The 25,569-nt window shown below is 38.9% G+C and overlaps 1 protein-coding gene across 4 annotated transcripts in view; it reads right to left on the bottom strand.

Annotated features, from left to right (window-relative positions):
• Positions 1–25,569, bottom strand: part of CACNB2 (calcium voltage-gated channel auxiliary subunit beta 2) — a 257,342-nt gene that overhangs the window by 85,883 nt on the left and 145,890 nt on the right. For 2 of the 4 annotated variants that reach the window (XM_075706434.1, XM_075706433.1), the window contains exons 1-2: positions 2,762–2,830; positions 1,803–1,922 (exon numbers count right to left, since the gene is read on the bottom strand). In XM_075706434.1, the coding sequence (XP_075562549.1) occupies positions 1,803–1,922; positions 2,762–2,830 (189 nt within the window). Of the gene's footprint in view, positions 1–1,802; positions 1,923–2,761; positions 2,831–25,569 lie in introns of those variants that run through there. The other 2 variants (XM_075706432.1, XM_075706431.1) reach the window with 1 other exon arrangement.

The following is a 25,569-nucleotide window of genomic DNA, read 5'->3' on the forward strand; positions in this document are numbered from 1 at the left end:
AGACTATATCTTATGCCAGCTGGAGTGAGAACATTGCTTTGATGTATAGAAATACAGTTTTAAAAAGTCAGGGTCTGCTAGCAGTTTCTCTACAAACTACAATGGCAGCTGTGCTAGAGGTCATGAATATTACATAAGGGCTGTCCATGCATTCAAGCCATCACCAGTAAGCCAAATTCCCATAGCAACACTCACATAGATTTACTCATCACTAAGAGATGCACCAGTTCAGCAGCAAGTGCTGTACTGCTACCCTGCTTAGTTTGCAGGATATTATTACTTCAACTCTTCTTTTAAAGGTTGTGCGTTTACTGATAAAATTCAACACTCCACCTGAATTTCAGGGCAGCCTTTATCATCTTTCCTAGGAGCAAAGAAATCTAAAACTAGCAAAAAGCAACCCTGATAAAACTGAAACTCCTGATTACGAGCAGCAACATCTCTAAGATACGAGGTAGAAGGGAAGAAGCGGGCTGCTTCTGTCAAATTTCTGCTATACTGATCCCAGGACAGCAGCACCTGACTTCAAAGAGATGTTCAGGATCTCTTAGCAAGTTCCAACATCTCATTAAAAAGCTGCTTTAGGAGCTCTTATTAAATATCGGTCAATAACTACATTTAAAAAAAAAAAAAGTACAAAAATCTTTGGCTTCCCCGTTCAAGTTTTCTGGCCTGATGAACCGTCTGCTTGTGCATTATAGTACTGCATTATTTATGGAGCTGGCCCTCGCAATACGATCAGGTGCATAGCTCAATGGTCTGGACTCCTGAATTTCTGAAGAACCCTTGTAAAACAGGTGGCGTAAATGGGCAGAGGCAAAGCTGGCAGCGGAAAAGGAAACAGAATGAGAGATGGAAGGCAGATAGGGAAATAAAAAAACAAGGCAAAATGGAGGAGGGGAGTCAGAGAGAAAAAGCGAGAGAGAAATTAGATCAGGTAGATCTGAGGAGGGATCTAAACGTTGTATTTAAGTATTTAAATATGAGAAATAAAAACAGATCTTGGAAAACAGTGATACACCAAGATCTGGCAGGTAGCATACAAACAAAAACCCTGGAAGGAGGTGATAAACAAATGATAACAAATAAGACGAGCATGATTTTTACAGGTGCAATAGTACTTAAAGATACAGCACAGATTAAAGAAAAACAAGCCCATACCGTTTCACTGCTAAAACCCTCACAGTCCTAAATGCATCTCATGGAAAATATATAAACACACAGCAAGAACCCAAAGCTCATCTAGTATTTCCTAACTAAATTGTCACTATCTGCCAGGAACATGGAGATAGAATGAGAAATCTTAACAAGTCCTAGAGCATATTACTCACGGGGTCATTTAACACCCAAACTGTAAAGAAAGCCAGTGAAGTCTTCAGGCAGTAAAGACCTTTGTCACAGATTCTCCCTATTCACATATGACTTGTGGGGACCGAAGACAAATAGGATGCGTGAGGGCTGATTTATAGAACTGTAAGTTTTCAGTGCCATAGCAATCCACGGGCAAACTTCCACAAACATCTTCAGTAAGAACTCAAAGCTTTGACCCCATACACTACAAATAAACAGGTATATTCAATTAGAGAAAATAATGCACACATTTGAATAAGATTACTCTGAAATAAGCAAGCCAATCAAGTGCCTTTACGGAAAACTGATTCTAAGTGATTCTACTGTTGTCAGAAACATCATTGTAAGAGGTCTTATGCTATATGTTAACACATTAAAAACAGTAATGGATGAGACGACAGTCCTTTAAAGCTGAACATTTTATGAGTCTGTGACATGAAGCAATACCTTACCTTTGCTTTTTCCAGCTGTGCCTGGGCCTGTCGCTCTGCCTCTCTCCGCACTGCTTCCCTGTCTTCTTCCAGAGATACATCTGAATCGGATGGACGGCTGGTGTAGGAGTCCGCCGAACCCTGCACAAGAAAAGGAAAAATAATGTCACAAGTTGTTTCAGTGTTCAGAAAGTAAAAAAAAAAAAAAGTAGAAGTGGTTATGCACCTTGCCTTTGCTCTTACTTCTGTATCCCTGAAAAGAAAATAACTGCCCAAAAGGGCAAGTCACTTAGCAAAATTATGTCTAGGTAAATATTTTCTTCTGGAGACTTTCCAAGAGTGCAGGTATCTTCCCCAGTGTTTTATTTCCTGCACCATGCCCATGCTCTTATTTGGGTGCTTTTCAGCAAGCAGAGTCAGTTGCTCTGTAGAGTTACAGCAGTGGTGCAGTGCAGGGCTGAAGGACACACAGCAGCTCCAAGGATGGCTCCATAAAAATTAAAACTCTGAACAGTGACAGTATTGCAAGGAAACAGACTTTTTATAATAAAAATGCAAATTCAGTATCAATAATTACCATTACACAATATCACTGCTAACAGATTTAACCTCTGCTATCCATTTTGATTTCAGGGCAACCTCTTTACCTGACACACTTTCCCCATCAGAACTGCAAATGGCTCGTATCCATCTCTGCCCTTCAGCAAAACATGCAAATGACCACAAATCAACTTCCAACTAATAGAATCCGTCTGGACTCAACACATGTCCCCGTATCACCACAATGGAAGCAGCCACAATGCCAGAACAGCTCTATAAATAATGACAGCTCTGCTTTCCCTCAGCATCTCCCTGCATACAAAATAGAGTTCTGCTAATTCACTCAGAATGAAAACAACTGCCCTCTCCTCACCGTCTTTTTTTCTCTCCCTCTCTGCAATACATATAATATATGCCAATAATGAAAACGTAGGGCTTACACAGATATCAGAATTCTTCAGACGTCCTCCTTTGGCTCTTTTCAGAAGCCTGATCCAGGTGGCCTTCATTAGCCAGACAGCTCAGTTATTGTCCGCAGCTGCAGCGCCCGGCACTGATCTCATAAAACATGTGCACACTGAGCACCGCAGAATCACTGCTCCTTTCCTATCCATGCTCTGCTGTGAGAGCCTTCCTTCTCTCCCCTCTTTCAAGCTTGCAGCCTCACTGTTTCCAAGTATTCTACTGCAATTAAATTCTCAAATTTTCTCATGCCAGTAAAAAAAAAAAAAAAAAAGAAAATCCAAAAAACCAAAAAAATCCACACCACCTCCAAAAAATCTCAGCTTGAATGATAAAAAGGTAAAATAAGCCAGGCTTCAGGTAAATGTTGTGAGAGATGCCTCAATTGATCATAAACTGAGATCGATCACAGAAAAATACCTAGGGCTTTTCTTTTCTGTTTTGGGGGGCGGATTTGGCTGTTAAAAATAGTGCTTATAAGAGAACCTTTTAAAATGCTGTGCAAAATGTATTCAGTGACATTTGCAAGTGCAAAGTTCATTTCATCTCTTCCTAGATTGGCTGGGGGTGGGGTAACAGGCTGTTCATATCACTGGGCATGCTCCATATGTGCAGCCTTTTACGCAGATGCTCACATCACACCGGGTTGTTAGCCTATGCCAAATTGCCATTTTACATCTCAAGGGTAAACAGCTGGAAAACACAGGGTCCCTGCAAAACTGGAAGAGCTGGTACAGCGTCTCGTTCCCGTCATGTATGTCTGCTACGAGCCACATTCCCCTCAGATGCTCGGTTCTGTCACGCAGCCTTCCCTCCGCTGCAAAGTGCTGAGCTCCTCTCGAGCTCTCTTACAAAAACCTAAATCCGAAAATATGCCTGTTGAGCAGGAATTTAACCCTCTAGTTACTGCTTATATTTTTCTGACATTAGCAGAGGAAAGAAGCAAAGAATAACTGCAACATACCACTTAACACATAAATATTAGATCTTAATATGGCAAAAGCCAAACAAAACATTGAATTTCTATATTCTGCTTTTCAGAGCCACCCTCTATCCCTTGACAAACTGACATGGGAATAACATACTAAGGCATGGTTTTCTCGGGCATTTTTGATTCACTGACAGGCATGCAACGTTCTAGTTGAAAAAGATCACTGTAGCTGACTGCAGCGCCTGCCTTCGACACAGATTCACAGTTACAAGAAAAGTAGAAAATACAGATTACAGCTGAGAACAGTGGTCATGCACGTGTCATAGCATGTCAGCATGTCCCAGGAGGGACCTAATTCTGCCATGGTTTGTGTCTGTGTAACAACTAAATTGCCCCATCACAAGTGATGCAGCAGCCTACGTTTAACCACTATTAAAGCAAACAATAGTTGTCACTAAACTGACAGTTTAAAATAAAGGTAAATTTTAACTTTCCAATTTTTTTTTTTTCTTTTCTGAAGCCCATAATAGTTACAGAATAGAGTTTAATAAGCTGTCTTTGAACTGACATAAAGAAAATTACTCTCCGAGGGATATTTTGCTTACAGGAGTCCAAATACATCTGCTATGTTATAGTGATCTTCCAAAACTAAACTGCCTACTGAGCTAAAGCAAAAGAGCAGAAAAATAAAAGAAAAAGCACTCAAACTTTGCTTGAATTTTTTGAAAAATCTTGTGTGTTAGGAAAATACCCAGAGGCCCTGTAACCTCCCCAGAGCCTTTCAAATTTGGCTACTCTTTAAAACTTCCCTTTGCCACAACTTCTGACAGAGGTCCCAATGGCAACGGTGGCAAAAGACAGGCAGCAACAAGCAGACAGAAGTTGAGTGTAGAGTTATGGTTGACGCAACAGTGGCCTGTGGGCAAAACCATTGATGTTATCACAGCATCAATGAAAGGTGAGACTGCGATGAACGCCCCACCCCAAGCCCCAGCCCCCAGGACACTCGAGGGTCCCCCAACACTCAACCCTCTTCAGAAAGGGCATGTCCAAACCCTTCCCCACCAGCACTGCAGTTCCTCGGTGCCACTCTGCTGCCAAGCAAGGCATGGTGTCGTAAACCAACCTCAAAGCAACGCTGCCTTTAAATAAGAAGAAAACAAACATCCAGCCATTAAGCCTGACACGGCAATCGCACCATGGACAGGGCAGGTGTTAGCTTTCTACAGCACTTCCACAGTTAATGCATCATATTTTCCACTGACCATGGGGCATGGCAACACTTTTACTATCCTCCATTCTGCAGTCCAGAAGGGATGCTGCCTAACTGGTCCTCATCCTATTAAGAAAAAAAAAGTCAGAAACATAATTCCTATCTCCCCTAGGGGGGCAAGATGCCTTTCGGGTCAGGCCAGAATTGCTAAAATTGGAATTTCATCTTCCAGGCCACCGAGATCATTTACAGTGCTGGTCATGTCTTGGGTTGGCCACAGTCCCAACACACATCCAAAAAATCATAATGATTCAATTTATTTTAATTATATTGACAAATCACATGAATCAAACTCAACATTACATTTATTTTCCCAGTGGGACAGACATGGTCATGTAAATTTTCTGTGGAAAGCAGAAGTTGGGAGTTTCTTCGCTTCTCGAATATGGAAAAAAATTCAAAGTCTGACATCAGGGCAATCCAAGAAAAGGGGAAGCATACACTTACAATTAATTCATTTCGTAAACTACTGAGTATTTTTATATGAGCTAAGAATGTATTCAACCACTTTAAGATGAAAAAAAATTCAAACTTAGATAAAAACTATGATGAAACTACAGTACAAATACATTGACTATTCAAGGAAAATAGGGGCAAGTGGATGTGCATTGTCCATTCATGACAGCTAAGGAAACTACATTTCCTCCCAGGGTTACACAAGTTTTTGTTGTTGCTCTGGAGAACAGTATGGATCTTTCCCCAAGAGCTTCTGAAATTGAGCCTGTCTGAGATTCTGCAGGTCTTCATCTCCTTCCACTGCAATTTGGAAGAGCTGCAGTAATATATGTATGTAAAATATGCTATTGTAGCCCCCAATTCCTCATCTTTCATGGGAAACTGCCTAATAAAAGTGAGATAAGTCATGTTAATAATTACCCCATCTATTTATTCTTTCTTCCTTTTCTTTTCCTCCTTACTTGGCAGGTTTACAAACCCAGTTTGTTTAAAAAATCATTTCTTGTTTTAATGACATGCTTGACAAATATTTACCAACTACCCTATCACTTATTATATTAGAGTAGCTTCTATGAGGTATTCTTATAATATGAAGCCATACTTTTCATGCTGTTAGTGGTCATATGTGATCATATGAGCTCCTTCTTCTTCAAGACAGTATGTGTCTTATCTTCTGTAGTATTAGAAGTGTATCATCTTCAAGAGACTAGGTCCTTCAAGTAAGAAACACTGCTCTGTACATAGGAGGTTTTTTGCTATTTTTGTTTACTTGCAGGTAGAAACTCCTTAGTTAAATTAGGTGGTGCCTTTAGATATCTTTCATTTCTTTTTTTTTTTTTTGTTAGTTTTCTATACCCACGCTTAACTTTGGTCATTACAGTTGGAACTTAAATACAGATTTTGACTGCAGCATTACGTTCATAGTGTAAAATCTGTTGATGTGTTTGGTCTGTTGCTGCACTAAATTCTCACTGGGTTAATATAGCTATCACTACACTTGCAAATTCAGTCATGGCCTTTATATTATGTCTTCCTCAAAAATAAAAGTGATCACCCAAGTACCATGCGTTTCTCTATAATGGGGTAACCCACTTATGAATTGGATATCATTAGGACAGATAACTCTCCAAATTCCTGAAAATAAGTATCTTCTTAAAAAAAAATCAAACAAGTTCCTTCAAGTAGACACTTATTGTATTATTACTTATTAAATGAAAGCATGAAGCAGTAATTAAACATACAGCAAGATCTTATAAGGAATAAAGAAATACATGTGACTGCACATATATATATAAACTCTTCATTTGTAATACTGGGTTCTTCTCCTAGATATATTTTTCATCTCTTCATTCATTTAATGCTGAAGAGAATGTTAAATCCAAAAGGAGAAATATCTTTATGGTTTTTATTTGATTTATACGTTGAATATGGAAAGCTCAGGCCTCACTGTGCCAATAAGAGGAACAATTCATTTCAATATTCAGAATTTATACACAGATATTGCTAATTGCTTATCTTCTAATCTTGTTGAAACAGTCAGAACAACGTCACATATCCTGTTAGGACATGATTTTAGATGGTATATTACGTCCTTGTGATGTAATACTACTTCTTGAGTGCTAGGAAATAAAATAATAGAAAAAAAATTTTGAAAGGTTATTTCCATAAAAGTTTCATTTCACTCAAAATCATTCAAACTGTTTCAGAACAAAGGCAAAATGCAAAATGTTAAATTTTAGCATGAAGTGAAACTGCTGACATTGGCAAATTTTAATTATAATTTGCCAACAGGGCATACAGATTGTCTTGTTTCATAATTAGCTGACCAGAATGAAATGTATGGGCCACACAATTAGAAAATCAGAAGCACTCCCACAAATGCACCATCAGTAGGGACCTCAGTTTGGCAGAATGGCCACAGCTGGTGAATGTGAAAATTTCTTATCTGTGAAGTTTTCTCCACATGTCTAAGCAATGTCATTATTTTGAATTATGTTGAAGAAAGCACAAAATTCTGTTCTGAGAATGCTCTACAATGTTATATTGATGTTAAAGTTATTTATTTAAGGGTAGAATTTTTATGGAAAGACCAAACTAATTCTAATTAATTGCTTGTCATGTATATTTGGTGCTTACGACAAACTGAAGAAATGTATTTTAACAAAGAAAAAAAGGAAAGACACCATGTATTCATTAAGCGGATATCAAGCAGGAATTGTTGACTTGTGTAAGGGCCATGGACACTTCACAGCCTGGCAACTGCCAAGTCTAGTCCTGATGTCCTCTCCGGTCCTTGGCATGAGCCCTGCAATGCTTGGCCATTTGACAGCTACACACACACTTACACTTAAATACTGTAAAACTGTGCTCTCCCACAATTACTATAGGAGCAGCTGAGGGAACTGAGGTTGTTTAGTCTGGAGAAGAGGAGGCTGAGGGGAGACCTTATCGCTCTCTACAACTACCTGAAAGGAGGTTCTAGCGAGGTGGGTGTTGGTCTCTTCTCCCAAGTAGCTAGCGATGGGACAAGAGGAAATGGGCTCAAGCTGCGCCAGGGGAGGTTTAGATTGGGTATTGGGAAAAATTTCTTCATGGAAAGAGTGGTCAAGCATTGGAACAGGCTGCCCAGAGAGGTTGTGGAGTCCCCATCCCTGGAAGTGTTCAAAAAACATGTAGATGTGGCACTTGGGGACATGGTTTAGTGGGCATGGTGGTGTTGGGTTGATGATTGGACTGATGATCTTAGAGGTCCTTTCCAATCTTAATGATTCCTAGTTTTCACTTTCATTATAAATGATCCAGCCACCAAGCCAGGAGGCAAGGGGTTTCTACTCTACCCTTAATTGGTTTAGTGGTGGACTTGGTAATGTTAGGTTAGTGGTTGGACTGGATGATCTTAAAGGTATTTTCCAACCTAAACATTCTATGATTCTATGATTCTATACAAGGAGGGCTACCAGCTCCTACAGTAGTCACTGACATCCTCTGCTATGTTTGCATTTAAAAGACAAAACCAGTGTTGATTAGAATTTTTTTTTGGTTGTTATTTAATGCTAATCAAGCATTGCTCTGGCATCTACAGCCACAGGGGTGTTCAAATAAGAGGAGGAGTGAAATTTTAGAACAGCTCAGGAGCTTTAGGGTGGCAATGTGATTAAAAAGGAGATTATATAGGAAACCAGTCTTCTCTTTACCCCTTGACGTGACTTTGGCAAGCTTGATCTATGCATTCTATGATTCTGTGATCGCAGCACCCAGCTCAACATTAACAGGTTTCCAAGGTGCTAATCCAATCAACAGCTGGATGAAAGCAGAGTTTTTTAAAATAGCCTTTAGGTTTGCAGAAGCCTAGATTTTGGCAGTCATGAACCAGGTAAACAGTTGTACCAGGTATTTTATCAGGGGGAAAAAAAACCCAACAAAGAAAACCCAAATCAAAACCAACCCCCTCCACTAACCCCCCCACTCCTCCCCCCATTTCCACCTTTCCACTCACATTTTCACGATATTGGCCTAAATGTTTGCTTTCCTGTTGTTTTGCTAAGAGAAAGTAGCATGAATAGGTATTTTTAAAGGAATGATAACTTTTCACAGTGACTCTTCAGAAAAACTTCGGCAATATGCAAATTGTTTCCAAAAGGGCTGCTGCAGAGCTCAGCCTAGTTAGCAAACAAACAAACAGACCCCTCAGAGTCAGAGCTAAACTTTCCCCAAATCTGTGGGATGCTCTGCTGTGTTATGGTTTAGCATGTTTTGCAAAAAACAACTAAGAGGGAAAACTACTTGAGACCCTATTGTACTAAGCACTGTACAGTCACAAAGTGAATGACAAACTCTGCTTAAAAGAACTTGCTGTCAGTCGAAAGGATGAGAGAATATGAGCAGAAAAAAAGGAATAAGAAAGGGATCAAGGTAGCAGTGCAATAGAAAATAAAGCATTTTTAAATATTCGATCCCAGCATTATGACTCATCCCTTGCATAACCATGGTGGGTTGTTGTTTAAGTAAGTTTTCTATATGTATTATGGCAGAGATTAGTTCTGTGAAGCCTCTGAAGGAGGATAATCTGGTAGCTCTGTATATTCTGACAGAGAGATTCTCCCACTTATGAAAAAAGAGAAAGTGCTTTTGAGGAAGAGGGCAATGATAGCAATATAAGGAGGTCTCCTATCTTATCAAAATATGCTTTATGAACAATATAATCACACAATTGAGAGCTTTAAAAACAAAAAACATCCCCAAACTAAAGAAAAAAATGGGATTTGATTTTTTTTGAGACAATGAATTGGATCTAGAGGATGGGATTAAATTATTGATGACTTTGAGCTGTACAGAAAAGTCAGAGCAATGACGGAGCTAAGATGTTGCCAGTGGAATAACTCAGAGACAGGTGTCAGAAGAAGAAAAATACACCAAGGAAATGATTGCAAGCTGCATGAACTTGAATCATCTCACTTTTGCCTCAAATTGTCAGTGTACACATGGATATTAACACAACTTGGTTGACTCATGATAACTTTTTAAAGCTCTGGTAACTTGATTATATGTCTAAGCCCTTAGGCAAAGGTAAACCAGGATTATTAGTAACAACAAGCTGAACTGTGGTGGTGTTTACTGACAGAAGCAGGTAAAAAATTGAAGGTTTTCAGGAAAAATGAAAATATCATTTTTTACTGTATTAATTAATCAACAGCATATATCACCAAAGAAGGATTTTAAATTGCAGAAAGACAACTCAGAAAAAAGGATTTAAAATATAAAGTGCTATGTCTCGATACAAGAGCACAGAAGGACAAAGATTGGGTCAGCCATAAAATTACAAGGGCTTAATTAAAAAGAGGAAAAATGGAAAATGCAGCTGGGATGACAACAAGGAAACAGAAAGACAACTAGAAAAGGAAAGAACTTAAGGAAAGCATGGCAACCATCATCTCAATTTGTCTCAGCTCAGTTAAAAGTGCCAATTTAGATTCTCTGTTCCAGATCGTCAGTATATTTTTATCTGGGATTTTGGTTCAAGTCATTAAGATTTTCTGCATACTTAAAAATAACTTCCTTGAAAATTTAGCATGAAATTCTGTTAGCAATGGAGAATTTTGAAGGGAAAAAATATTTTCTTTGCATTTTATCAAATTATCTCTTATGTACAATCCCTGCTTGGTTTTCAAATGTAACATTTTTAATCTGTTCCAGATAACAAATGGAAGGTTTGGGGGTTTGTTTGTTTGTTTGTTTTTTAACTTGTTAAAAATGTTGAGTTTAATTATATATACAGTGAACTCTTCCATAGTTTACGATTTCAAATGTAACAACTGGTTTAAATACATATTTTTGCTTGCTGCCCTGCATTTCTATACTGTCGATATAGTATCCTTCTGTTTAAATAATTATCTTTTTTCCATATATCTTCATGAGTTAGTTTGGCAAGCATGCACTTTGAAGAAACTGTTGTCATAGACTAGTTATCTACAATATTTTTCAACCTCTGATAAGTTTATTTTCCAGCCCATCATCTACTACTGAAATCTTGATTTTTCTAGTCATGATCTTTTGTTAACAGCAATCAATGACTGTCATGACATAAAACACTGCAATTCGCTCACTGCTTATATTAGGAGAGGTTTTCTTATCAACATCTTTGTTAAATGACACACAGTGAAGACTGAGGAATTAATTAATTAATTTTCCCTAACTCAGGCTCACTGAAAGCTCAAGCTTGTCAAACAGCGGTTCATTTGTGACTCAGCCCAGGTAACTCTGGCAGGAGTGATCATCCTTTAAGCATCTGCAGCCTTGCTCTCTCTGACACTGCCAGAAGCACCAAGTGAGCACCTTTCACACTGCACAGCACAATTTACTTCAGGATAAAAATGCTACATAAAATATACATATCCTTGTCAGTGGGCTAAACGTAAGCTTGGTTTCCCAGTGTGTCAGAAGCCACAGGAGGACTTGTGGTTTTAGGTGTTAGTCCCTTGCTCCAGCCTTCATCCTCATGTACACTGCTTGAAAAATACCAAAACTGTTTCTTTATACCCATTACCTATCCTGTTGGTCAGACATAAACCAACTTGCAATTTTCACAAGAGGATGAGGCTCCTTACACCATTTAGATACTACAATTACTCTCATCTGATTTCAAGAATACAACAGTGCATAATATTTCCTCAACGATGGAAGAGTCTCTGGAAAGGCCTTTTGTCCCTCTTGTCTACCACATATCAAAATAATAATCTTGGAAAATTCTCTCTCTCCAGTATATTATATCTTCACAGTTTTTATTCTAAAAACAAAATATACCAGTTAATCTATAGACTGGATGATGTCAACTGTTCACATCCATTGGCTCTTTTGGATTTGACTCTAAAAGATATTTAACCTAGCACATCCACACAGAACGGGTGAGGGTATACAGTGTGCGACAAAGGACGAGAAGCTAAAGCAAGCACTGCATGCCTGATTCTCCCATCCCAATCCACGTGGCTGTCACTGCGTGTACAGCTCCACCAGCTGCCTTTTGCAAGAGGGAGAGCAAGACGGAGTTTGTGATTCTGACTCATGAGTCCTTCCTACTGCACTTTTAGAGCACTATCCCTACCTCATTTCTCAGAAGTGAGACCTTAGTCTCTGTATGTTACTGCCTCTGTTTTCCATCTGCAAGCGAGCACAAGAATGTGAAGAGTATATACAACAGTAGTTTACAAAAATCAAATTAGTGAAAGGTTATAGGAAATCATCTGATAGTATATAATCTCTAATAACATATAAATCTAAGTATATTTTCATTACAGCTAAAGTAGATCTCGTACTGTGCATTTATATTAGCACTACTGAGATATAATTGTTTAAATAAAGATGGGAGGGTTAAAAGGAGTATATATTTTAGGCAACCTGGAAACAGAAACGTGCCTGCTACTGAAGATGGTGACAATAATTAGATGCTAACCTGAAGGAAAATAAAATACAAATGAATTGCAATAGAAAAATTAAAGGACCTCATAAAAGCAGCACATGGTCTTGTGATCTTTCCTAACTCAATGTTGGAATATTTTTTGTGTTCTGGAATATTCAAAGCTTAGTAGAGTACAACAGCTGCTTTCCAGGATAGTAAGTGAACTCAGGTTTTTAAAATTATTGCGACCTAGAAGACCAAACATTTTCTGGTTTTCAGACATAAAAGAAACATGAGGAACAGACTTCTTTCTCATTCAGAACAGACTTTGTCTGGGTCAGGAGAGCACATTACATCATATCCCTCATTGAGCCATTTTGTCCTCTAGAGGAAGCACCAAATTTTGGACCACTGGTTCCTCTTTCATCTATTACTGCAATATTGACACAAAATACAGTTTTGATTTGCTGATAAACCCAAAATCTTAAAAAAGAATGCCTGAGGACTACAATACCCGCACAAGCTCTCTCCTGTGTCAGACCTATGATGATGTACTACATCTTGTTCTCAGGACCACACAATAGTTCAGGCAGAAAGAGGGCTCAGGAGGTCTCTAGTCCAACCTCCTGCTCAAGCTATGAGAACAGACCAGATTGTTCAGGACTTTATCCAGCTGGGCCTTGAAAACCTGCAAGGACAAAGACTGCACAACGTCTCCGGGAAAACCTGTCCCATTGACAGACTGTCCTCATGGTGAAGTTTTGGGGGTTTTTTTATATCCAGTCTGAAACTCTCTTCTTTCAATTTCCAGTGTTTGTCTCTTGCCCCACCACCATGCGCCTCTGAAGAGCCTGACTCCATGCTTTTCATAACCTCCTTGCAGATGCTGGGGGGCTTCAGTTTCCCCTTGAAGTCATCTCACCTCCAGGCTGAACAAGCCCCTGTCCCTCAGCCTGACCCTGCAGGCCAAGTGATCCAGCCCCAACCATCCTGGGGGCCCTTCACTGAACCCTCTCGGATTTATCAACGTCTTTCTTCTGTTGAGGCACCAAAACTGTTCACAGTAAAGCAGGTACGTTCTAACAAGTGCTGTGCAGAGTGGGGTGATCACCTCCCTGGATGTAGTGCCTGTGCTCCTGTTCATACAGGACTCAGGAGTTCAGGATTTCAAAAGACTCTGTGACTTTGGAAATATACTAGAATTCTCCTCAAAAAAGAGCCAACATACACCTTGGGCAAACCTGTATTTATAGACGTGCTATACAATAGTCAATACTCATTCAAAAATTTTAAGACAAGCAATGCCTCAAATTGCTGTAAAGCAACATTATTAATATGCTACCAGGATCAGTCAACTTTGTAAAATCCCTCAGATAAAGTGATTCCTTCCAACACATCTCTAGCAGGTTTCTGGTCATGACAGAGTCTCCAGCACCTGCAGCGATGAAAGACACAGGAATAGAAACTCCAGTTCTGCAAGCCTTAAGATCTCAAAACATGTTGTGCTAAACACTGACCAAAGAAATACAAATGAACCCACGTCGTCCCTGACAATTTGTTTTCTTCGGGAACTGCACTGGCTAAAGCCTGCTTTTTCCTCTCTACTCCATTGTTTGGAAATGGGATTAATTCTCTCCTTAAGCTCATCCGGTTATGCTCAATTAAAAGTTGTATTTCCTCCAGTTTACGAGGGAATCAGTTTCTGCTTAAGAAATTACCACCCAAACTTATCATTGGTATCACCATTGCTGGTATCACCACAGGACTCCTGCTGAGGGGACAGCAGGGGAATATTACAAAGATGTCACTGAGATTGCTCCTCTGCTGTGCTAATTAGTAAGACAATTATTATTTGAATGAGAATCCTAAAGATAAAGAGGAAGAGAGTGAACAAGGAGCCAGCAGAAAGTAGGTAGGTGGATGGTGGGCATCATCCATACCACACAGAAGAGGAGCACCTATGACAAAGCAGCAAAGAAGGACAGGGCTTTGAGAGGAGAAATATGAGAGAAAGGTTTCAATAATGTAGGAGATGGATGGCAGGCCAATGAGCATTTCTGAACTTTTATTAGTTCTTTCCATTCTCCCATTTGGCAGCAGAGAAGATCACAAAAGCCAAAAGATATCTTTTCTAGGATGAAAAATATTGTATAAAAATACTGTAAAACAAAAAAAATACCTCAGTGTTATTTGTGCTTATATGCCTAGTGCTACAAGGAGAGTTAGTAAGCTAATATCTGCCTTTTTTTAAAAATATACATTTTTATAACATCTAACCACTTCCATCTCTGTACTGTATGGAGTCTTCCATTAGAGCAAATAAATACCCAGTGGTTCTAGGCTTCCAAATTGAAGCATATAAGCAGAAAGCTAATTCCACAACTACTTGTTCTGCTTACAAGCATTCAACAGTCCTTTTGTCTTCACCCTGCTCTACATGAAGTCAGTCCCCAAAGTATTCACGGACAGATAAGAATTACAAAATTATACAGAAACCCAAGATGCATCATCTTTTCCAGGTCACACCTATTGCCCACTGAGTATGCTCGTAAATTGTATACATACTGCTTGTACTCAAATCCTCTGGAAGATTCTCCAGAGACACAATGCCAGCTTCCCCAGCCAGGTTAAAGTCTGAAGTCAACACTAAATGCAAGACAGGCTTTTCATGCTTTAAGAAGTCCGGCGCCTACTGGCTTTCAATAGTATTCTAGTTCATCTCCGTTTTGGAAAAAAAAGGAATTTAGGATCAAATTTTTTTTTTTTTTTAATTTTATTTTACATTTATCCTTAACTGACTTAGGCTGAAACACTTATTACAAAGTATTGTAAACTTTTATTTAAGGAAACCAGAATTTCACTCTAGATTTGCACTGCTCCCCTTCCATCGCTCCTTCTGTAATAATTATTCTATCTTTAATCAGCAGTAATTCACGCAGTTAGCATCTCCCTCCTGTTCAAAGTTTTTGAGTTTACAAAGGGTAAACCAAAAATGATGGCTTATTGTTTCTTTCCTCATGCAGAAGAAAAGGAAATGTTTGTTGCTGAAGCTGGAACAGTAACACAAATGTGCTCTTTTATAACCTCTCGTGTTTTGTTAGTTGTCTGGAGGCATGGATCTTTTTTACGATTTGAAAAGGCATCAGTATTTTTAAGTCCTGTTCATTTTCAAACTCATTATAGCTTATGATCTCAATAGCAGTTCATTCTTGTTTCCTCTTTGATTATGCTAAAATAGACCTTATTTAAATTGAATAGCATTTCATTCACGTCATAAAATCTACCAGAGAAGTGCAGGGACAACACTGTCAATTGTCACAAGGCAAGCTGATCCACAAAACATGTTGTGTAACTGGCAGAACTAATCTCTCCCACCACACTTACAGACACAGATGTCCAGGTTTATTTAAAATAGCCCTGAGCAAACCAGCACAACTTGTGGTGTTTTGGGTTTGGGGTTTTTTTTTAATGTATGCTTTTTACTGGGAGGCATTTGATTAGAGAAAGATCTCAAATTTTATTCCTGTGCTGACAAGGCAACAACAGTTAGAGGAAATGGTATTGGATGGATTTTATTTTCTCCCTCAACACACTAAGGTGAGTCCCATGCAGACCATGTCCCAGATGTTCTTGTCTGCAAACTCCACGAACGTCTGGATCCAAATTGATCAGAACATTATTTTGTACCAACAAGATACAGCTGAGCAGAATTATTCATTTTTCCTTACAAATCTATGTTACTGATGGGGGGGAGAGGGGATAACATTCACACATGCATGGGAAAACTCTTATATTCAGAAGGCAAAACAGTTTAAGTTATTATCTGATATCAGCAAATAGGTGTATGTGGTGATTATTTAAAAAAAAGCATTTTCTTGCTGTTAAATCACAGTGACATGTCAATCAATGAAAGCAAAATTTTGCATATGGTACTAGAGTCTTGTACAATGAGCCTTATGATTTTGCTTAAGCATCTCTGAAGGCCACCCATGTTCTTGCCAGTATGTCTGTTTAACGAATAACAGCATTACAGCAAACAATACGAATAATTCCATCTTAGAAAGACCACAGGATAATTAAGGGAAACGGAACACAACTTTCTTAAATATATGGGGCAAACCACAATATGATACATATGATAAATTGACTATATTTGAGCAACAATCTAATGCCCCTGTCCTTCAGATCTCACTTTATAGATATATCACTATATTTATACGGAATGCAGGTGAAGGCAAAAGAATCACAGTGAATTACAGATTAGAGGCCTAAAATTTCAGAATTGTATAGTGCATCCTTCAGCAATGGAAACTAAATCATGGGCAATTGCTGGACAAGATGAAGACTTTTAAGAGTGAGTTTTGACTTGTAACATAAAACATGGGAATTTCTACTTTGATGTCAGTAAGATTTCTATATAGACTGTATTCTCTAAATAGAAGCACAGAAAAAAATAGGTTAGGGAGAGGCCATCTGGAGGACAGGACATCTAGTCCAACCTCCTGCTCAATGCAGTGCCAGATGCAAACCCAGATTAGTTCACTCAGGGCCTCGTCTAGTTGAGTTCTGAAAATCTCCATGGATGGAAATTTTTCAACTTTATATAGAATTTTACTTGTTAATCTCCTACACCAGAAAAATGTAAGGAAATTCTAAGAGTAATCTATCATCTTAAGATAATAAATTAAGAAGTTATATGACATTTACCCTCAAAAATTAGCCTGCTGAGCTGCTTCCACAAGCAGACAAATACAACTGTATCAAGTTCAGCACAAAGTAAGTTTTAGTAAAGCTCATTTCTGCACATGAAAAAAAACAGTGAAGAAAAAATGAAATTTCTCATTTACTTTCAGGCAAATACACTTTATAAAAAGACATGCAGAGACTTTTTCCTATCATATTCACTTGCTCCTTAAAGGAACAGCTTTGCAACACAATTATATTCTTGTATTACAATACTCTAATAATAGCTATGCAGATATCAGCCTTGCTCCTACAAACTGGCCTACTGTTGTTCCTTCTGCTTCAAACTCCTGTAATGGTCTACCTGCCCTTAAGACTTAAGACCTTAGCTGGGTAGGGGGCACTCTCATTTTGGATTTCTGCACCAACATTGCTTTGCTTGCACCAATAAACAAATACTTTGATTTAACAAATTTCTTTTTAATAAGAGAAGTTGCCAAGATATTTGGAACAAAACACAGAAACCGCCTTAAAAAAAGTCAAAAACGTACTAAAACCAATGCTTATTAACTCCATTTGACTTGTTTGTAAGATTTAACAAAACACTAAAACTATATTGTACATCATAAAATACAGTATGTTATTCTAGCATTTTAATGCCAAAAAGTCCTATGCATTGCTAAATTAAAACGTATAGAATCACATTGTGTTGTAAATGACAATGTACAATGAAATGTGCACAGGAGAACTTCTCAGGGATTTCATTCTTTCATTTCTCAGAGAAAAGCTTTTAAAATTGCTGGTTCCTGTAGTCCTGTAGTTACAGCAATCATAACACCCAAGTTTTGCTAAATTTTCTCCCTGCAGAAATCTTAGACATTATTCTGGTCAGAGATGCATAAAATAATAAATAAGCTTGTAATGGCTATCATTACCTGTTTCTATGTAAAGAGAAGACTTGCTGAAAAAAGAATTAATTACTCCAATGGAAGATGAGCTAACTATTCCCAGCATTCCATAATTCTTATTCATCAGCTAAAGTTGTTATCTGGAAAGTAACATGTAGTATAAGTAAACAAACAGCACTTCATTTAGTCAGTCCAGTTGCCCAGAGCTTTTTTATAATTTAGAGAAGACATGTCTTCATGAAGACAGATGCCCATGGCTTTGGTAAAGAGGCAGATGGATTTTTTTTCTGTGATAGACTTCCTGACAGCCGATATTGAAATAATAGATTTAGTCTGATCAGCTGTTTCTGAACTGGTTCATCAGACCTACTTTTTATAACCAACTGGAAAACAAAAATGTATTCCCACACACAGACATAAGCACACAATCTCAACTGTAAAAGAAGACAAAAAAAAAAAAAAAAAAAAAAAAAAAAAAAAAACCAGACAAAAGGAATTGTGCCTGGAAGAGATTATCAAAGAAGTTTCAGATCAGATAATCTGAAACAGGATTTTTGGCCCTTGGTTCCCCTGTGTGGACGGTTCCTATCAAAATGACATTGGACTATATCCAGCCTGCCTGCTAGGAGTGCTTAACTGAGCTGTCATAACTACTAGTGCGTTGAAAGGTCAAGAGAGCAACATGCTATCTAGACTGCCAGACACCACCTCATATACCATTGATGGGAGAAAAGTAGCTGCGCTACCCAGGACAGAGCATCTGAAATGGGCAGTCTGCTGCACCAGACAGGCAGGCAGGCACGTATGGCAGACAGCATGAACATGCCTTTTTGACTTTAGCTTTCCATATGTGCTGCAGGGGAGTCACGATTTCAATTTTTCACATGAAACCTCTTGCATGTGTACCCCTTCTGCTAATTTACATCCATCCACAGACTAAACAACATAGATACCAAAACATGTCACAAATACTTAATTGTAAAACAGACTTTAAAATAACTCTATTTTAGAGGCACTACATTGACGCCCCTGCAAGATCTGGAATTTTCTTGTACCATATTCACGCACAGCATATACAAGTCCCATTTCTTTAACATTCAAGCTACCTTCTTCTAAATACCTACCACTTTCCCATGTAGGGCTCCACCCTGAGAGTTATAAAATCAAGACTTAAAACAGGCATGCCATTAGTATCTTTTACCCACAAGACTCTCTAACTACACAGGTATCCCGACATCTAATGAAAAAAGAAGTGTGAATATACATGGCATAACAGAGAGCAAGTTGTAAATAATTCCCAAAAGCCTGGAAACATATGCACACACACGTGTGCAGAGGAATCCAAGCTAATTAAGTACGTTGCAGCTATGTAACTCAGAGAAGCACAATGACTTAGCTTATTGGTAGCTCTGTGCTGCCATAGCTAGATTGCTGCCCCTTCTGGTAATACCTGTTATGGCTACATTAGGCTCCATTCCAGTTCCTCACTGAAAAATAGCCATATTTTTTATATCAAGACATGTAGAGTAGATGACAATAGGGAAAAGAAAAACTCAAGTATTCCTGATCATGAAGTTATTTTTTTAAAAGTTCATGCTGGTTCACTTCAGTGAGGTAAACTGTCCAGCAAGAGAGGTTGATTAGTGCTTTGCCAGGAAGTAGGTAGTATTATCATATTTATTTCCTTCAGATGGAAAAAACTGAAACCAAGACCAAGCAATTTAGAGATTTCATCAGGACTTGGTGCTATCAGCATAATTAGAAGCCAACTATTCCCAGATCCTGAGTGAGACTTCCTTCCCTCTTTCCCACTTCTGTCTCACAGATGGAAAAAGGAGCTGAGAGGTACAGAGCTACCTTGAGCAGTTCAGTGGAGGGCACACAGGGACAAGTCTCTCCACTCATCTCCACCTTTTGGTTTTTTCCACCAGTACTTACTACAAGCTGCAAGATGAAGGTGAGAAACAAAGAGGGAGCTACGACAAAAACACACAAACAAAACCTCAGGACTGGTGAGGCCACACCTGGAGTAGTGTGTCCAGTTCCAGGCTGCTCAGTAAAAGAGAGACATGGACATGCTGGAGAGAGTCCAGTGAAAGACCACAAAGATGATGAAGGGACCGGAGCCTGTCCATTTCCTCCTCTTACATGAGGAAAGGCTGGGAGAGCTGGGATTGTTCAACCTGGAGAACAGAAGGCCCAGGGGGAGATCTTTTTAATGTATATAAATACCTGAAGGGAGGGCGCAAAGAGGACAGAGCCAGGCTCTTCTCAGTGGTGCCCAGTGACAGGACCAGAGGCATAAACTGAAACACAGGAGGTTCCCTCCAAACATCAGGAAAAGCCTTTTCACTGTGAGGGTGACCAAGCACTGACACAGGTTGCCTGAGGCAGTAGTGGAGTTTCTATCCTTGGAGATACTCAAAAGCTGTCTGGACACGGTCCTGGGCAACTGGCTCTAGGTGGACCTGCCTGAGCAGCAGGTTCGACCAGATGACCTTCAGAGGTGCCGTCCAACCTCAACCATTCTGTGATTCTGTGTAAAATGTTCACAAGGCTGTTCACTCACACAATCTATGAATGCCATTTCTAAATACTTTGGGTTTGTTATTTTGTCTTCACATTTGTGAGGTGAACTGCACTGGTCCTGCCAACCCAGGCCAATTTCCACACTCTACATCTCTTTCCCTCTACTCGGTAAACAGAAGCAAACTTCTGCCTTGCTATTTCATCACCTGGAGCTTGTCAGTGTGGTTGTTTTCTAAATGCTAGAAACCACTTGACCTTTGCTCACTTGGCAGGGCTCCCTCCCGTGCGTGCCTCAGCTACAAACCTGCTTCTCAAACATGGTACACTAACCGTGACCACTTCCATGGTAAGAGGTATGCTCATTCCCTTCCTCTATCACCTTCAGACACCACTCAGCACTAAACCAATACAGAAGGATCCAGGTTAATTACAGTTGTTGCTTTGCCTCATATTAGCTGTTGGAAATATCTGTTTCTCAAAGTTAATTCCTGAATGGGGAACACTGTCTTTAATCTCCGAAAGCTTCATGTACCCCAGAACACAACATCATAAAATAGATATGTTGTGCTCTGTGTGATGGACAGCTGATCTACCATTCACAGGCTCACATATGTAACAGGACTTACAGCTCAGTGCCTCCAGCTACGGTCTCCACAGAGCTCCCCACCTTTTCTTTTTCTTGCCTGTTTGTGTGTTGGATCGTGGGGACAGAGGTAGGGGAAGGCCAGACATAGTATAAATCCCTTCAGTATACTGTCAATAATCAAAAAGGCTCCATCCTCAGTTGGTGAAATTAAAATTAAAGAAAGGAGACAAGGAAAAGAAAGCTATATGAAGGTCAAACAGTAATATTACGAAAGAATCTACTTTGCATACACTACAAGAGGTTAGAGTAAACCCATGTTTACTCTGGGGAAAAAAGTATGGTCACTACTTCTTTGTAGTGAACAAATCACTAACCGGAAAGCATGCTAGGTGTCCTGGGAGTAACGCAGAAATGATCAATACCTCTCTCTGCATGGGTTTATTAAGGTTTTCTTCCCTAGTGTTCCCCTATCCTAAACTGAAACTACTTCAGGAGCCATTCTGCTACACGATCGAAGCCAGCGGCTCTCCCAGGCTTCCCTTGGGGGAATCCCAAAACTCATATCCAATGCTTAAAATGCAGCTGAGACATCTCTGAGCCAGTCATGGGGAATGATGCCATACAGCATGACCCTTATTTTTCCAATTTAGGAAAGAAAAACTGTATTGCTTCTACACTTTGGCTGCTGCAGAGAATCCACGGGTAAAGGCTTGCTAAGGGTGACTGTTTCACAACCCACATCCAGCTCTGGATGTGAGCACATCTGTCTTTCACATAGAGCTCTTCTCACTAAACTCCCTGTTTTAGACATGAATAACTCCATTCCAGCAGTTGAAAATTAATCAAATACTAGCATTTGTTATGTGCAAAGCAGGTATTTTTAAAGCAACTTACCAGCTTCAAAAAGTTAAACCTTTATTGTTACCTGAAGAGAACCGAGTATCACCTAAAATTTAAAGGTAAAGAATCAAAATGTCTAGTCATTTGTCCAAGGATGGATTCATGACTCTGAAGCAAACCTGAGGCTGAATTTAATTTTCCTACCTTTGAAATCTGTACTTCATGTTACACTCACACATGCCACACAACTTATTCATCTGAACATAGCACTAGATATTGTTGGCCTAGGTTGAACTAAGATGAACAAGGAAAAGCCATTCGAAAATCTCAGGGTTAAAATTTTACACTGTTCTGCAACAAGAAATTTGCAGAACTGTGCTTGCAATAAGAAACTTGCAATTCGAGTGAGTAGGTGAGTAGGTAAGAAGCAATCCTGATTTATGATTTTTAGACATGTTCCTGTGTTAACCCACAGTATGATAAAAAATACTATTGCTAAACAGTTACATGTGACTCTCTCCAATCTTAAAGAACACCCTTCTTATCTTTTCTCTTTTTGCTCAGTTTATGAAATAAGGTAAGTAGCGATGACTCAGAATAAACACTGAAAACACATCAATGTGTTCTCCCCGCTGATTTCTAGGACTTCAACAGCATGTTTCTAAAACAGGTGGGGTTTTCCTTTCTCACAGCAAAATTAGCCCTATCAGCAGTATGCCTGCTGCAAATGGAATCAGTCTGACTGATTCACGAATAGCACTCAAAAAGTAACTCCTCTCAAACCTGACTGTCATTGGCCTGCTTCAAGATCTGCAACTCCTTTAGAAATTTAGCAGACAGATTTTCATACTTTTTAGAAGATAATGCTAACCTACAAGGAGCCATAAGTATAACTGGCATTTATCAACATCATACTTAATATTCCGTAAGAAGTGCTCCATCCTGCAAGAGGACATAGGCAAACTCCAGGGAAGTGAAGATTTAATTGAAATAGACAACTTCAAAACTTTTGCCTGGAGAACACAAGTGATAAATGCTGGATTTCCAAGGCAACCAAAACATTTGCTCTGGACATCACAACTAAATACTGGAATTATAAAAAGGTTTTCCATTCTTTTTAAGGATATTTTCAAAGAGACAAATCTATGACGAGCAAAAGAGTCGAGTTTTGAGTTTCTTAAGAAAGTTAAAAACAGCTACTTGACTGCAAAAGTTTGAAAGTTGCATGCAATAGAGTAAATGAAATTCAGTGATTTTCCTTAAATGACAAATTATCAGGAAAACTCCTCTCTGCCTCTGAATTACTCTGCTATAAAATAGCTTTCCAGCAATTGGGTTGTTCTCAGCAAAAATCATAATTAATCCTACACATAGCATCGCAATGTCTGATCACCCTACTACAACAGAGCCCAAAGTTTCTACTGGGAAAGGCTGCTGGGAGGGAGGCAAGATGAAATGCCAAGGTGTCCTGTGCCCGATTAGAGAGAAGTTGGTGCTGTCAGCCTTTGACCAGCATACCCACACCCAGGGCCCCTGGAAAGGCAGTGGTGGGATGTGGCTGGAGATGCCCAGTGCCCACAGCCCAGGCAAAGCCCACCTGAGGGAGCAAGATCAGAGGCTCTGCAGCTATGGGAAATGCTCTGCTGGGCCAAGCGTAGCTTGGGGGCACAGGAGAGCCAGCCAGGCCTCCCAAACATGCAAGCACTACCCTAGATTTCCTTCATCCCTTATGCAGCAACTAAAAAGGTTGTCACGAGTAAGTTTTAGATGCTTTTGCTTTGGGAGGTTAATGCAGAGTATGATTTACCAGGCAGCCCTGAAAAGGAGTTCCCACTTTCTGGTCCATTTTTGATGAACTATTCCAATTCTGTTCTGTTATCAGAGGTTTATTTTGCCAACAAACAGGAAAATCCCTACACAGACAAGTCATAGCCACAAATGAGATTGCTTGGACTGAAGGTTTTTATAGTTTCCTGTATTTATGAAATTAAATTGCTTACCATACTCAAATACCTCTACATTTCCAGGTATATGGCATAAAAAAATGCCTCAAAAGGTCACAAAAGATACCATATGTTTATTCCACCAGCTCTTAAGAGGTTAATAAGCATCTGCCTAAAGTGTTAAAATGCAATGTCAAGACACTTAATATCCCAAGTCAGAATATTTATGCAAAAACCCATTCAAACAGGGGAGGACCACAGCTACATGGTTTTATTAATGATTTAAAAAATATAGCATTTGTCACTATGTCATGAAATGATATTTTTTGGTTTTTTTTAATATGAAGTGGTCATAAACCCCAGCATTGTCTTTTGATAACTGATCCTTAAGCAATATTATCTTTGTTTAGCTAGGGTTTGTGGGCATGATATAAAAATCAATTATCAGTGTTGCCAGATATCTAGACTTATCATGCACTCAGAGTAAACTGATAATCCGAGTTTGTTTATATACAGGAACAAAAAGAAAGCAAAAGAGGACACCACAGGCAAAAGTTGGTTGTACCAGTCTGTGGAGTTCCACTATTAAATTTAACTGAGTTAGAATATTACTTCAGACGCTCAAGTTTTTGCAAATGCATGTGCGTGCTCATGTGGACATATATGTGTGCATATGGAATGCATGCAATGACCACAGAAAGTTCTATTTCTCTATTACTCTATTTAAGGGTTGGGTTTTTAAAGAAGGTTTTACTGAATTCCTCTAAGAGATGTTTTAATCATTCTATGTTTCATTTTATCAATAATCTCCTTTCTAGGATAGAAATCAGATTTTATATGCCCAGCTAGAATACTTCAAACTAATTTAAAATTGTTTGAAATTAATAGTGAACTTAAAATTAAATCCTGAGATTCTTCACTATCACTCTTTTCACTCACTTTGTCCTTCAGTGACTCACAAGTAATTGTTTGTGTGGGAAGATAAAACAAATGCCTTTTCCACAGTGCAGAGCATATGGCTTCATGGACTATGGATCTGTACAATTAGAAGTTTTACATTGATTCTAGCTTTTACTGAACAATAAAACAATTCTTCAAGCTTTACATAGGCCATCTATTCTATTGTACTTATCACTGAGTAAAGCAAACATCTTAGTAAGTCTGGCTGCCAGAATAACACCAAAAAAGTGCATCCATATTTTCCCCTGAACTATCTTGCTTTAAAGAAAAACTAAGAAGAAAAAGCCCAAATGATATTTTGGTCAGGACTTAACGAAACATTTTGTTTGAAAAGATCATTACACCGCAGTTTCAGGGACCTCTAGAGATATCAAAGAGGGGAGGAAAAAAAAAACCAGAGAAAACTAAGAAAGCCCAAACCCACACAGTTCATGGTGGAATTCTTACCTTTTTCTATTGATGCTATTCCACTTCTCTTAACTATGTGGTAGAAAAGGGACTGGAATGAGATGTCCCACCTGCCTGGGAAATGTGTCTTAAACATTAAACTATTTTCTATGACACAGACCCTTCAATACTTTTTAGAAGTTGAAACAGCATCAGGAAAAGAGATTGAGAGATACATTGGAGTCCAAAACCCTAACACCATTCTTCAGTCATTTACGTTATTTTCAAGGCACTTCAAAATTTCAGACCCAAGGCTTCACTCTCTGTACAAACCAGTAAGTAACTACACAGGGTACAATGGTATATAGAGACTGGGCAAAAATGTATCAAGAGATATT

Source organism: Pelecanus crispus, chromosome 2 (genome assembly GCF_030463565.1).
Source record: "Pelecanus crispus isolate bPelCri1 chromosome 2, bPelCri1.pri, whole genome shotgun sequence".
NCBI lineage: Eukaryota > Metazoa > Chordata > Aves > Pelecaniformes > Pelecanidae > Pelecanus > Pelecanus crispus.